At 35.6% G+C, this 13,898-nt stretch overlaps 1 protein-coding gene across 7 annotated transcripts; it reads left to right on the top strand.

Moving 5' to 3' along the window:
* The first annotated feature begins 285 nt into the window (after positions 1-285).
* Positions 286-2,887, top strand: LOC106760003 (protein TAPETUM DETERMINANT 1). 7 transcript variants are annotated; one of them, XM_014643439.2, is made up of 5 exons: positions 286-458; positions 1,065-1,116; positions 1,237-1,365; positions 1,457-1,567; positions 2,357-2,887. In XM_014643439.2, exons 2-5 carry the CDS (start codon positions 1,113-1,115, stop codon positions 2,698-2,700), a joined length of 588 nt encoding a protein of 195 aa, XP_014498925.1. In that variant the 5' UTR covers positions 286-458; positions 1,065-1,112; the 3' UTR covers positions 2,701-2,887. The 7 variants fall into 7 exon arrangements, with proteins under 7 accessions (XP_014498925.1, XP_022636311.1, XP_014498929.1 ...); XM_022780590.1 differs by having other exon boundaries at positions 286-720; XM_014643443.2 differs by lacking the exon at positions 1,065-1,116.
* The last annotated feature ends 11,011 nt before the right edge of the window (positions 2,888-13,898 follow it).

Below are 13,898 nucleotides of genomic sequence, written 5' to 3'. Positions count from 1 at the left end.
AATATTTTAATTAAGGTGAAAGGGTGAAAACTGTAGGATTTGCTACATGGTATATATATATGTATATATGATTGGTGCATGAGATGGAAGAAACACCTGAGATGGAAGAAATGAGGTGAAGGAATGATTAAGGAGGAGAATAAGAAGCATGTTAATGATATCCCACGTGCGATGACTCTAACTAACCCCTAACCATGGTTGATTAAATTCAAACCAAATGCAAACAAATGATTGTAAAAAGACCTTATTGTTTTTATTTAATATAAAAAAGAAGGAAGAGTGAGATGTAGAGCCTATAGATAAAGAGGCCTTGGTGGGGGTGTGAAGAATAAGCAAAACCCCCGACAGAGAAAAAGGAAATCCCCACCGTCCCAGCATCGACGCTTCCATTTGCAACACCAACAAAAAAGAAAAGCGACCAAAACCTACCCAGTAGCAGCACTGTAACAGTATTTGTAGTAAGTACTCTCTTTCCCCCTCTCTCCTGTTTGTGTGGTGTGTAAAGCGTGAGGTGAGTCTGGCATATATAGGGAAAGACCTAATGGGATGACAGTGTTATCTCATTAATGCGCTTCACCTTTTTTTGACGATTCTCCTTTACGCGTCGCAGTTTGTCACTTCTGATCCTCTCTGCCACCTTGGTCGCTTCAAACCCTACCCCCACCCCAGCTCTTTCCCTTTTTCCACCTCTCCGCCTTCTCCTCTCCACCACGCACCACGGTTCCTTTCTCTCTCTCTCTCTCTCTCTCTTAATCACTGTTCTTTTCCTTAAAACGTAACCGACACAGATACCAGAGAAGAACAGAATTGCATGGAGCAATCAATGTCCTTTTGCCCCAATCTCATCGCCATTTCTAAACAAACTAACCGTGTGCGTGTGTTGCTGCTAGCTACTTTACCCTTCTCATACTAGCTAGCTGGATTATTTCATCCAATTGAAGATAATAAGAAAAGGAAATACCCAATGCTTGTTTTTCTTTTTTTAGGTTTCACACTCTCTTCCTAGTTCTAGTAGTAGTCCCGTGACACTGACTTTCTCTCTCTTTCTCTCTCGTCTTTTCCAGAATCGACGGCTATTCCTGCTTCGTTGACTCCTTTCTTCACATGATGTGATGTGTATATATGACCCTTCCCTTTCTGCTCTTCTCTTCTGCAGATCTGTGATTTCTCTGTAAAAAAAAAAAAAACTTATTCTCTTTTCCTCTCCCTCTTCTCTTCCATGCCGTGACTACTCAGTAATCACTTCCAACTACCGAACGCCTCGCCGTGCTCGTTGTTTCATGGAACAGCATTCGGTTCAACGAATCGTCGTCGTTTGTGTAACCGTCTCCTTGTTCTCCCTCTCACTCCTTGCCGTTTCAACAGGTGCCTGTTGTTCACTCCCAATCTCAATATTCTTATGTGAATTATTATTGTTCATGGTTTCTTAAATTACCGATTTTAATCGCGTTTGTAGGTTTGGCTGGTGGGAGGACACTTTCGGGAACCATGGTCTCCGTGTCATCGCGTCGTGTACAGGAAGGGAACAAAAAGCTCCATAGCTCGCATCGCAAACTTCTTACTAGTGGTAAGTGATTTTTTTTTCTTTTTAAATCGTGTTTTGACTAGTTTAGATGTTTCTTTCATGGGAGAAGATCGAGCTTGTCTTCTTCTTTTTGAGGTTGCCCTTTTTGTCTTGTTTTCTTTAGATACATGCCTAGGCGTTATTTCTTTGTATGTTTTCGCTGAAAACGAAATGGCTGCTAAAAGATTGTGTGATCTAATAATCTAAAGCCCATATAACTACAGAATTCACCCATTTAATTACAGCTGCACTTCTATTTTGAGCACCAAAGGATTTTTTTTTTTTTTTTATCAATATATGCCTGTGTTTTTTTATTTGGTTGAAGAGGAAGTTTAGAAAAGACAAGGGCGTATAGTTCTTAACATATTTTTTTATCATTGTATTTTCCCTTTAATTTAACAAGGAAAAAAGTTTGGAATTTTTCTTTGACCTTTTTATTTTTTAAACTCCACTAGGGTTGAAATAATTCCGGGGTAGCTAGCTCTAGCCTTTCGAATAATTGGCTTTTCGCCCCGGTTGAACCTTGAAAGTTTCTTTTTAGCTTTTGGGTATTGGTTTGGAATGATTCAAATTTTTTATAAACCAGAATAATAACAGTATTTTGTCGCGGAGTGGCTTCCTGCGCAGATGTCTTTTTGCTGGTCTTGACGTTAGTCTTTGGTGTACCATGTAACACAGAAGACTGTCATTTTGTTTGCCAAATAATAAAAATAATATTTGCAACTGTTTAGTTAATTTGATAGAGGGAATTTGATTTGGTTCTGAAAAGAAAAGATTCTGGGTTTTGTACAGGGAATGGAAAGATGGAACCGAACCGAATATGGGGTGAGAAATGCAGCAAGTCTGATATAGTGATAAACCAGGGCCCCACGGCCCCACTCCCAAGTGGCATTCCCACATACACGGTGGAGATCATGAACATGTGCGTGAGTGGATGCGACATCTCTGGCATTCACCTGAGGTGCGGCTGGTTCAGCTCTGCACGCCTCATCAACCCCAAGGTCTTTAAGCGCCTCCGTTACAACGATTGCCTCGTCAATGATGGCAGACCCTTGATCAACGGCGCCACCATTTCATTCCAATATGCCAACACCTTCCTCTACCCTCTTTCCGTTTCCTCTGTCATCTGTGTCTGATCATCATCATCATGATCATAAACAACAATCCTCTCTCTTGTCCCACAACTTCATTCTTTTCACCTGTACATACAGATTTTAGATACGTATCTGCGGACAACACCTTGTGCACGTGATGGGTCTTTCCAATGTAATGCTTACGATTTTTTGATAGAAAGGAAAATACGCTAGGAGTGAGGTATTTTTAGCTTTGTTTTTGTGGTTTTGGGCATGGTTGCATGATGAGGTGATGATATACTTTAAGTCGTTTTCCCGTTTGTATGCATTCATTAATGGAACTGTACAAGAATCAGGTCATAGCAGTGGCTAAAAGTCATTGCATATATTGCAATATTCAAGCAAAGCAGATCTTTTTCAACTATAGACATTATGTTTTGGAGGGGGGAGTGGAAGGAAGGAAGCAGAAGGACTGGTCCCCCTTCTTTTTACTTCAATCTGTGCTATGCCCGGGGTTGTGGAATTGGATTACGAGGGACGGATGTATAATGTGTGATTGTGACCTCTCCTCAGGATGTCCGTGATTCCTCATTATGTCAACGACCCAAATTTGGTTACTCTTCCTAACCGGGAACATTCATTTCGTCCTGATGACGCCAAACATAATGCTCAATAAGTCGCATCGTACCTTCTTATTTACACTTCAATTATGCTTCTAAATTTTTTTATAAATAAATAAAATTGGTGAGTGTGCAGTTAAAAGTCGACAAAGGAATATACCATGTTACAGAGAAATTAGTCTCACACATATAGAAAGTTGTTATGGAACAGGGTTCTTCAATTATAAAGGAGTTTTTGAAAGGGTCGTGTTGGGTAATAAATTATGATTCATGTATAGTGGATTTTTGGATACCTAAAATCATTTGAGAATAATGAAAGTATGAGTACTGAAATGTTACATTATACTTTTTTGGGATATGCTTTTATAAATGCTTGTTTTATTTTCGGTGAATGTTAACAAAAATTATTAGGAAACTAATTTTGGTCGATAACTAGTTGACGGAGGTTCTTCTAATTCTTTTATCCGAGGAGATTTGGTTGCTGAAGTTATTAGGTTTTCTAGGAGAGAGAAGGGTAAGGTCAATTCTCAATGAAGAAGACACATAGTAGTCAAAAGGAAGAGAGATTGTCCTGAAGAGACCTACGAAGAAGTTGATATCCCGCTTTGCATGATAGCTCAACTTATTTAATATTGATTTTTTTTATTAATGGTGGAGAGTCCTATTTAGAGCCTTCTTGGCGGGCCATGGAGAAAAGACTAAGGAGGGAAATTCAAATATGAATTTCCTATAGATTAGGTATGTGGAGTGGGTCAAATATTACTTGTTCATTCATGATTTTTTCATTTGAATGTGTTCAAAATGTTACGTGCATGCGGCTCTTCGCCGGCTAAAGCTAGCTTACGGTTTCTCTAGGACTTGAATGAGTCCAATTAAAATCTTAGCTATGCTAAATCAAATGTAGATTTTATAAAATAGATTGAATCTAAAATCTATACTCTTTTTAACTAGATTGTATTGATTTTGATTTGTCCAATATCTTAAAATTGAATTAAATTTATATTAAATTTACTTTATCAATTAAATTAAAGGTTTAAATCCCTTTTTGGTCCCTAAGTTATAAGCTTGTGTTCAGTTTAGTTCCCGATTTTAAAGATGTCAACCTTTAATCCCTAAGTTAACAAAAATGTTTCAAATCAGTCCCTGTCGTTAAATAACCACTAACGGAGTTAACTTTTTTCTTTCTCTCTTCTGCTCTTTTGAATTTTTCTGAACAGAACAACTTTTCTCAAACCATTTTTATGCCCTTCATTTTTTTCTCTCTTCTCTCTTCTCTCTTCTCTCTCTACGTTCCATTTAAACTACACGTTTCAATTAATTCCCGTTACAGAGGTTTGAATTGGCAGCGTCGACCTACCACTCCAATTTCTTTCTTCGTTCGCCAAAGACACAACATAGTTTTGCTTTCGCTGAATTTTCATTAGAGAATGGGGAGGAGTAGCGGAAGAGACCAAAGACAAAGAAAATCCGATGAGTCGGAATCCGAGTCACCGTCCGATATCGGACCGATGCCATCGTAGCAGTAGCCGCCGGTCTAGGCGTGACTCAGACGGAGATAGGAAGAAGAAGAAGTCCTCGATGAACATCACAGAAGAGGAAATCGCGCAGTACATGACCAAAAGGGCCCAATCGAAGGCTATGAAAGTGGCAAAAAAGTTGACATCTTTAAAATCGAGGACTAAACTGAACACCAGCTTATAACTTAGGGACCAAAAAGGGGTTTAAACCTAAATTAAATGTAAGTTAAGATTCACTTAATTGACACAATGTGTGTTAGAATTGTATAGTGTATAGTGAAGTAATCGCGTTTGAACAAAATCAAGAGAAAAGTGAATTGATTTTTTAATAAAAATTATACGTTTAAAAAATTTTCCTTTTTAAAATTTGACTTTTCAATAAAAAAAATATTCCTTTAATATAATAGTAGATAAATAAAGAATGTAGGGAAAGAAAAATTTACACAATTTTTTACATTGGTTTGGATAAAAAGATCCTTCATCTAGTTGTTAATATTTCAAAAAAGGGATTAATCAATCATTAAAATAAACTTGAACTTACAATCACAGTAATTTAAAATTTAAAAAACACATATCTTGAAGACACACGAGATAAAAACACTTTCCTTGAATCATACAAGGAATGAACTACCTCCTTTAAGTCACATAAAGGATGAACAACTTTTCTTAGGAACAACAAGAGCACTTAATCATTCAAGAACACACTTAGTGAAAGTTAATACTCTACCTACATTAGGTTTTTCAAAGTCTTTTTTCACAAACACAAAGAATTTCTCTAGTTGTCATAAATCTAAACCTCTAAATGAAAAGGTATTTTTAAAATTAGGTTTAGCCAAAATACATAGACTCTTTATTTTAAAAATTAGGCCATGAAACTAAAGAGTCAAGTTACAACTGTCGCTGATAGTCGATTATTTCAATAAATAATTGATTATCACAAAAAAAAATTCTAAAAACATTTTCTCGATGTGATAATCCATTACCAGAAGTGAATAATCGATTATTACAAAGTCTTTTCGAAAAACATTTTCTTGATGTGATAATCGATTAGTAGAAGTGAGTAATTGATTATCACAAAGTCCTTTCCAAAAACACATTCTCGATGTACTAATTGAGTACCTAAAGTGAATAATCGACTATCGTTGAGTCTTTTCTAAAAATCAGAATTCATTTTGAAAATCAATTATTACTTATGTTAATTGATTATCATAGAGTGTTTTTTAAAAATTAAAAGCTTTTCTAAGTGATCTTTATGCAAGGCTACTTTGTGATTCTCTAAACTAAGTCTTATATAAAATTTGTTTACTATATGACTTATTACAAAAACTTAATTCCATATGTACTAAAATACTAGTCTTCCAATATCTTTTACATTTTGAATTCTTAAACTTTCTTTTATCATCATCAAAATTTCCTGATCTTCGTCATCTTCTCTTTTTCCAATAATGTGGGATCAACTCAACGAACATCAACGTCATCCTAAACCAATGTAGGCCTGATGTATCAATCAAACACAATCAAACACAATCAAACTTGATTTAGATGAACCTAGTCCATTTTTTCTTCATCCAACTAAAGATGAACTCAATCAAAAACCTGAAATTTAGCTCTGTTGAGATTGTTGATAAGGGAAGCAGTGATTTAGCTAAACTTTAATCTCACAGTGTTCTGGTTTTGGATGGTGACAACACATTATTAATAACACATGTATTGTTATGTGTTACACATTCAATTCCTTATTGTGAATGATATCTTAAAGAACATGTTTGTGTTGATTCGCATATATGTATGCATATTCACTGATCTTATACTTGATAATCACTTGTGATTTCATTACATATGTTTAAGAAAAGAAAACCACATGCACTTTGTTGAACTTATATTGTGTGGCAAAACTGCAAGTTTTAAGTTGCCTTCGTTATGAAGTAAGTTGATTAAAACTTATGACATTGCACAGATTTTCAAAAACAGTGCTATTGAGTAATTTTGCATTGAAAAGTTTTTCAAACTTGATTTGAAGTGTTTAAGTCGATTGCATGCGCAGTGAATTCGACTTAGTTAGTTATTTGTTTTGAAATTCTGTTAATGCTTTTGTGCTGTAACGACTATATTTCAATTATATGCTAAAGCATTAAATGCAAGTCAACTGAATTAAATGTGAAATCGATTTGGTTGTTATGACAACTACTTATTTGTTTTAACTGTTATAACTGTCTGATCACGGTCGACTACATTAGTGGCAAAGTGAACTACATGAGCATCTGTTTTATAGAAAACTATAAATAGACGTGTTTTGTAAGTCACAGAAGACTTTGGATGATCTAACAATTTTCATTTCCTGTTTCAGACTGTGATCTTGAGATAAACGCTCCAAGAACTCATCAAGAAGACAGAGAAGATCTTTCTTTGAAGGGTTTCTTAAGGAGGAAGTGATTTGCGCTTACTGTTTGACCAAATTCTGCACTGGTGGTGTTCATCATATTGATCAAGACTTCTATCAATCTTTGGAAGATTGTTGTTGTCCTGTTGGGATTACAGGAGGTGAACTCGTGGAGTTTTGTACACTTTGAGGATTGTTCAAAGTGGTTTGAAGATTGCAGAAGAGGGGATATCTTGCTGCAGATCTTTTTGTTGGCGTCTATACTTTTAGTTAGAGGGTTAGAGAGGTTGTCTATACTTTTGACGTGGTGGTCTCTATAGAAATCTCATTGTAAAAACCTTGACTAATATAGTGCATTGGCTTCCTGGTTGAGGAAGGACACTTGATGTAGGCATTGAGGCCGAACCAGTATAAAAACTCTGTGTTTGCTTTCTCTTTCCCTACACTCTTTACTTTAAGTCTACTTTACAATTTACATAGTCAACTTTATATTTTCACTTCACTTAAACTTCTTATTCCTTGCGATTCAAGAAACTTTGTAAAGCTTTATACTTTGCGAAAAAGATTTTAATAAGACTCTGATTTTTAAACCTCACCAATTCACCCCCCCCCCCCCTCTTGGTGTTGAAACTAAGCCATCCTGTTTCCAACAACTGGCATGAGAGCTGGTTTCCATAAGATATTTGAAAAACTAGTTGACTTCTGTTTTCATTGAATCGACTATATTCCTGGATGATGGCTTCTAGTTTTCAAACCTTCGGTGAAGGTGCATCTACAAATAGACCACCACTGTTTGCGGGTGAAAATTATCCTTTTTGGAAAATAAGAATGCAAATCTTTCTTGAATTCGTGGATAGAGGAATTTGGGATGCAACTTTAAATGGTCCTTTTGAGCCAACTCACATTGTTGATGGAAAAACTGTTTTGAAAATTTTTTCTGAGTGGTCTCAAGAAGAAAATAGGAAAGCACAATATGATGTCAAAGCTAGAAATATCATTGCCTCTACACTAATAGTTGATGAATTTTTCAGGATATCTCAATGCAAATCTGCCAAGGAAATGTGGGATGTCTTGGAAGTTACTCATGAGGGCATTGATGAAGTCAAGAGAGCAAGAAAGAATATTTTATTCAAGAGTATGAACTTTTCATAATGAAGACTAGTGGAACAATTTATGAAGTTCAGAAAAGGTTCACTCATATAGTCAACCATCTCATGGCTCTTAGCAAAGCCTTTGACAAAGAAGAGATCAATATATAGATTCTTAAAAGTCTGAGCAAAAGTTGGCAACCCAAAGTCACAGTAATCTCTGAGTCCAAGGATTTGACTAGCATGAAATGAGCTACATTATTTGGAAAATTAAGAGAGCATGAGCTAGAACTTGGAAGATTGAAGAGAATAAGTCCATAGCATTGAAAGTAGCAAGCAAGAAAGCCTCAAAGATTACACAATCAGAGGATGATTCAAATGTTGAGATGGACAACAACAAATTGATGACCATGGTGTTAAGAAAGTTTAATCAACTTAATGAAAAATAATAGTCAACTTATTAACCATGCAGGTAATAGCAAAGCCAAGAAAGCTTTCAGGTCAAATGTTATTCAATGTTATGAATGCGGGAAAGAAGGACACATCAAACCAGATTGTCCAGACCTAAAGCTGAAGTAGAAAGCCAATAGAAGGTTTCCTCGGGACAAAAACAGAAAGCAAAAAAGAGCTTACATTGCCTGGGAAAACAGTGATTTTGACTCATTGATAACGATTAAAAAACCGTTATTTTCATACTTGATTTTGATACATAACACACCCTTTATGACTTAGAAACTAGCTTGAAATGATGCATTTTGTCTTAGTTAGGTTATAAGAGTCAAAGGTGGTTTTCTGGGTATTATGCTTGGTTTTCCTTGTTTTGACAGGACTTAATGAGAATCGGATGAAGGATAATGAAGTAAGAAGGAATTGGATTCAAGAAAAGATGGAAAAAGGTACAAATGAAGAAACGTAGCAACCGCTGAGCACTAGGCTACAGCTGAGCACTAGGCTACAGCTGAGCACTAGGCTACTGCTGAGCACTAGGCTACTGCTGAGCGCCAATTTTGCTGAACAAACTCGGTCAAACGCTTAAGTGTTAACGCTGAGGGGAGAAGATAGAGTCGCGCCTACCGTTGAGCTCCAGAGCTAGTGCTGAGCGCTGGCCTCTCCAGTAACAACACTGCCAAATGCCTAGGCGTGAACGCTGAGCGTCCCACTTGAGTGTCGCACCTACCGCTGAGCGGTGAACCCAGCGCTGAGCGCTGTATTTTGGGCTTGGGCCTGTTTTCTGTAATTTTTCACAGTTTATAAATAGATCAGTGCGACCCTTAGAGGTCATCTTTTTGGTAGAAAGGACACAGAAACACATTTCACACACCTTGGAGGTGGATTTTGGATGCGAAAGCTCCGATCTATCAATTCTAGGGTTATCTCTTTCATACTTTCCATTCAATCCATCTAGTTTCACCATGATTATGGTGAACTAAACTCCTTTGTTGTTGGGGAACAATGTAATCCTTTTTGAAACTCTCATATATTGAAATTCTTACTTCATTCATATGTTTTGTTTATCAATTGTTTGAGTTTTTCCTCCGTTATATTTCATGCTTTGTTTAAGACATTATTCAAACGCATAATATTTGATTCTTTCTATATGGACACGTATAGTTAGGTCTAGACATGAGGGAATTCTCTTGTCTAGACATAGGAATAGAAGGATAATTTGCCTAAAGCTTTTGTGCAAATGTAATGCATGAATAATTGTTAGGGAGGCTAGACATAGTAAACTAGTAATTAGGAGTAGGCTCTTTTCACCAAGACATTAGGATTAGGGTAAATTAGAGAGTGACATGAACATTGATAACAAATTCGAATCTAGTAAGAATAATAGATATTTGAGAGTGGATTAGGATGAAACCGTAAACCCCAACAACATCATTCATCCATATCGTTCAACTGTCAATTGATCAACCTTTGCATGCATGTTTATTTTCCATTTTGCATTTAAAACTCAAATTGTCATTTATTCAAGTCTTATGATTTCAAAACATCACACAAACGTTTAGGCCTAAGAGTCCTTTGGGAGACGATACTCAGACTTACCGTTTTAATATTATTTGATACGATTTGGTACACTTGTTAGAGCGTTAACAAGTTTTTGGCGCCGTTGTCGAGGACTCATTGGTTTAACTATTCTAGTAGTGTGATTATTGATTAAATTTGACTTGATTTTTATGTTTGTTTTTTTTTTTGTTCTAATAAATGTTTTCTAGGGTTTTGTGCCTAATGTTTGTAGGATGTAGTTTGGACAAGAATTTTATTATATGGGCACTCAATTCTACCAAGATGATTTCAACCACTGGTGGGAACCTCAATCAAACATGGATCAAAGCCAATTTGGGCAAGTTGTCGAGCCACGAATCACTCAACTCAAGGAGAATACAGAGTCTGACGAACTTTTTCAGCGGGTCATGGATTGGAATATATCTCATCTTAAAAGCATGGAAGAGTTACGACAACGTCAAAGGAAACTATATCCTTCTTCATTTGAAGAAATGATGGAGGACATTGAACAACACTGGCAGAAACCATCTCCAGCAAAAAGCTGTGATGAGACATTCCAATGAGTTATGCAAAATTGCATCTCCTTTAATGAACGCATGGAAGCAAGATGTAGAAGGATGGAGATAGAATTGGGGTGCATAATTGAGCCTCTGGGTGAGACTAATTTTGAAAGATATGCAGCAGAACAAATAAGAATCCTGCATGACAAATTTGATAATTTTGAAAGAGAGCATCGTGCTGCTCAACAGCAGGAAGCAGAAAGTTCTTCTGAAGAAGATTAAATGGAATCTTTCTAACACGGCCTAAGACGGTTGGAAAATCTTAGTGTCCTTGTAGCAGTGTATCTTTAGTCGTGTTTGTTTCCTTGTTTGTACTAAATGTGGTATGTTCACTTCATTAGTATCTTTTGATAATGGCTTAGATTGCCATTCATTTTGTTTGTCCTCGGTCTAATCCTTTGTAATATCTTTTGGAACATTAATGAAATCAGTTGGTTATGGTTTAAATTCATTTACTTTAAAATTTCTTGATTAAAACTGTTTGAATGAATCTTATAATCGATTGAGTGATTGTTGAAGTTGATTATGCATATGTTTACTGTTACATTAATTCTTTTGCATACTCACTTCTTATTTGTACCATTTCTTGCATTATTGTGATTCTAAATTGCTTGATCTTCAAAAGATCGTGAAAGGTTTTGTAGGAAACATTGCTTCTGAACTTACTATTAGAGTCACAACTCAATGAAAAGTAATGAAATCGACTTGAACAATGGATCAATCGACTATCACTTACAAGGGTTATAAATTCCATTTATTGGAATTTGGTTATTCAGTTGTTTGATCATTTTATATTAGTTATCTTCAATATATCTCTTTTTCTATTTGATTGTTTTATCTGTGAGAATAAATTGTGAGATTGTTGATAATTGTATCTTTGCTTGATTGAATTGTTTGCAATTCTAACTCCGATACAATTCTGATACAAACTAGTATATGCTATGATACTTGTGAAACTACATAGAGCATCTGGATTTTAATTTTGAAATATGCATAATGATAGGGGAGACGTTACATGATTGCATAGATTTTTCACATGCCTACACTTTAGGGGAAAAGATAGGGGGAACATCTTTGAATGTATAATTTGTTTACATTGATGCATCTCTGGTATTTCATTTTATCAGTGTATCATTATCTAAAAGCAAACCAATTTTGATAATGCACAAAAGGGGAGAAAATTTTGATTGATTATTATTTTCTTCGTATTTGATTTAGAGTAATCTTTCTGAAATATGTTGAAATTAACTTAGAGTAAATGTTCTGAAATATGTTGAAATTAACTTTTGTTTGCTCTGATATATTGGAAAAATAATTTAATCACTTGTTCCTACTGTTTGCTTATATAAGTTCTGATATTTGGTGATTACATGATTGATGTTATATGTTGTTTGTGTACAAACATGGTTGCTTGTTAATCATGCTTTTGCATCATCAAAAAAGGGGGAGATTGTTGAGACTGTTTATAAGGGAAGCACTGGTTTAGGTAAACCTTAACCTCACAGTGTTATGATTTTTGATGATGACAACACATTATTGATAACACATGTATTGTTATGTGTTCCATGTTCAATTCTATATTGTGAATGATATCTTAAAGAACATGTTTGTGTTGATTCGCATATATGTATGCATATTCACTGATCTTATACTTGATACATCACTTGTGATTTCATTACATATGTTTAAGAAAAGAAAACCACATGCATTTTGTTGAACTTATATTGTGTGGCAAAACTACAAGTTTTAAGTTGAATTCATTATGAAGTAAGTCGATTAAAACTCGTGACTTTGCACAGATTTTCAAAAACAGTGTTGTGAGTAATGTTGCATTGAAAAGTTTTTCAAAACTGATTTGAAGTTTTTAAGTCGACTGCATGCATAGTGAATTCGACTTAGTTAGTTATTTGTTTTGAAATTCTGTTAATGCTTTTGTGTTGTAACGACTATATTTCAATTCTATGCTAAAGCATTAAATGCAAGTCAACTGAATTAAACGCGAAATCAATTTGGTTGTTACGACAGCTGCTTATTTGTTTTTAACTGTTATAACTGTCGGATCACAATCGACTACATTAGTGGCAAAGTCGACTACATGAGCGTTTGTTTTATAGAAAACTATAAATAGACGTGTTTTGTAAGTCACAGAAGACTTTGAATGATCTAACAATTTTCATTTGTTGTTTCAGACTGTGATCTTGAGATAAACGCTCCATGAACTCATCAAGGAGACGGAGGAGATCTTTCTTTGAAGGGTTTCTTAAGGAGGAAGTGATTTGCGCTTATTGTTTGATCAAATTTTGCACTGTTGGTGTTCATCATATTGATCAAGACTTTTATCAATCTTTGGAAGATTTTTGTTGTCCTGTTGGGATTAGAGGAGGTGAACTCGTGGAGTTCTGTACACTTTGAGGATTATTCAAAGTGGTTTGAAGATTGCAGAATAGAGAATATCTTTTTGTAGATCTTTGTGTTGATGCCTATACTTTTAGTTAGAGGGTTAGAGAGATTGTCTATGCTTTTGACGTGGAGGTCTCTATAGAAATCTCATATTAAAAACCTTGACTAATATAGTGCATTGACTTCCTGGTTGAGGAGACACTTGATGTAGGCATTGAGGCTGAACCAGTATAAAAACCCTGTATTTGCTTTCTCTTTCCCTACACTCTTTACTTTATGTCTACTTTACAATTTACATAGTCAACTTTATATTTTCGTGGCACTTAAACTTCTTATTCCTTGCAATTCAAGAAACTTTGTAAAGCTTTATACTTTGCGAAAAAGATTTTAAAAAGACTCTGATTTTTAAACCTCACCAATTCACCCCTCCCCTCTTGGTGTTGAAACTAAGTCATCTTGTTTCCAACAAGCTCCATAAAGATAATGTTGCCCAGTCTTCGAAGTAAACACTGTCGTCGCCAGCTCTATATCATGTGTCGGATAGTTCCTCTCATGCACCTTCATCTGACGAGATGCATACGCCACTAGTCTCTGATTCTGCATCAACACACAACCCACACCTTGATACGATGCCTCATAGTACACTTCAAAAGCCTTATGTATGCTTGGAATGATTAGCATCGACGACT

Source organism: Vigna radiata, chromosome 5 (genome assembly GCF_000741045.1).
Source record: "Vigna radiata var. radiata cultivar VC1973A chromosome 5, Vradiata_ver6, whole genome shotgun sequence".
Lineage (NCBI taxonomy): Eukaryota > Viridiplantae > Streptophyta > Magnoliopsida > Fabales > Fabaceae > Vigna > Vigna radiata.
The sequence above is the reverse complement of the archived record's forward strand: the minus strand, read 5'-3'. Positions and strand labels throughout refer to the sequence as shown.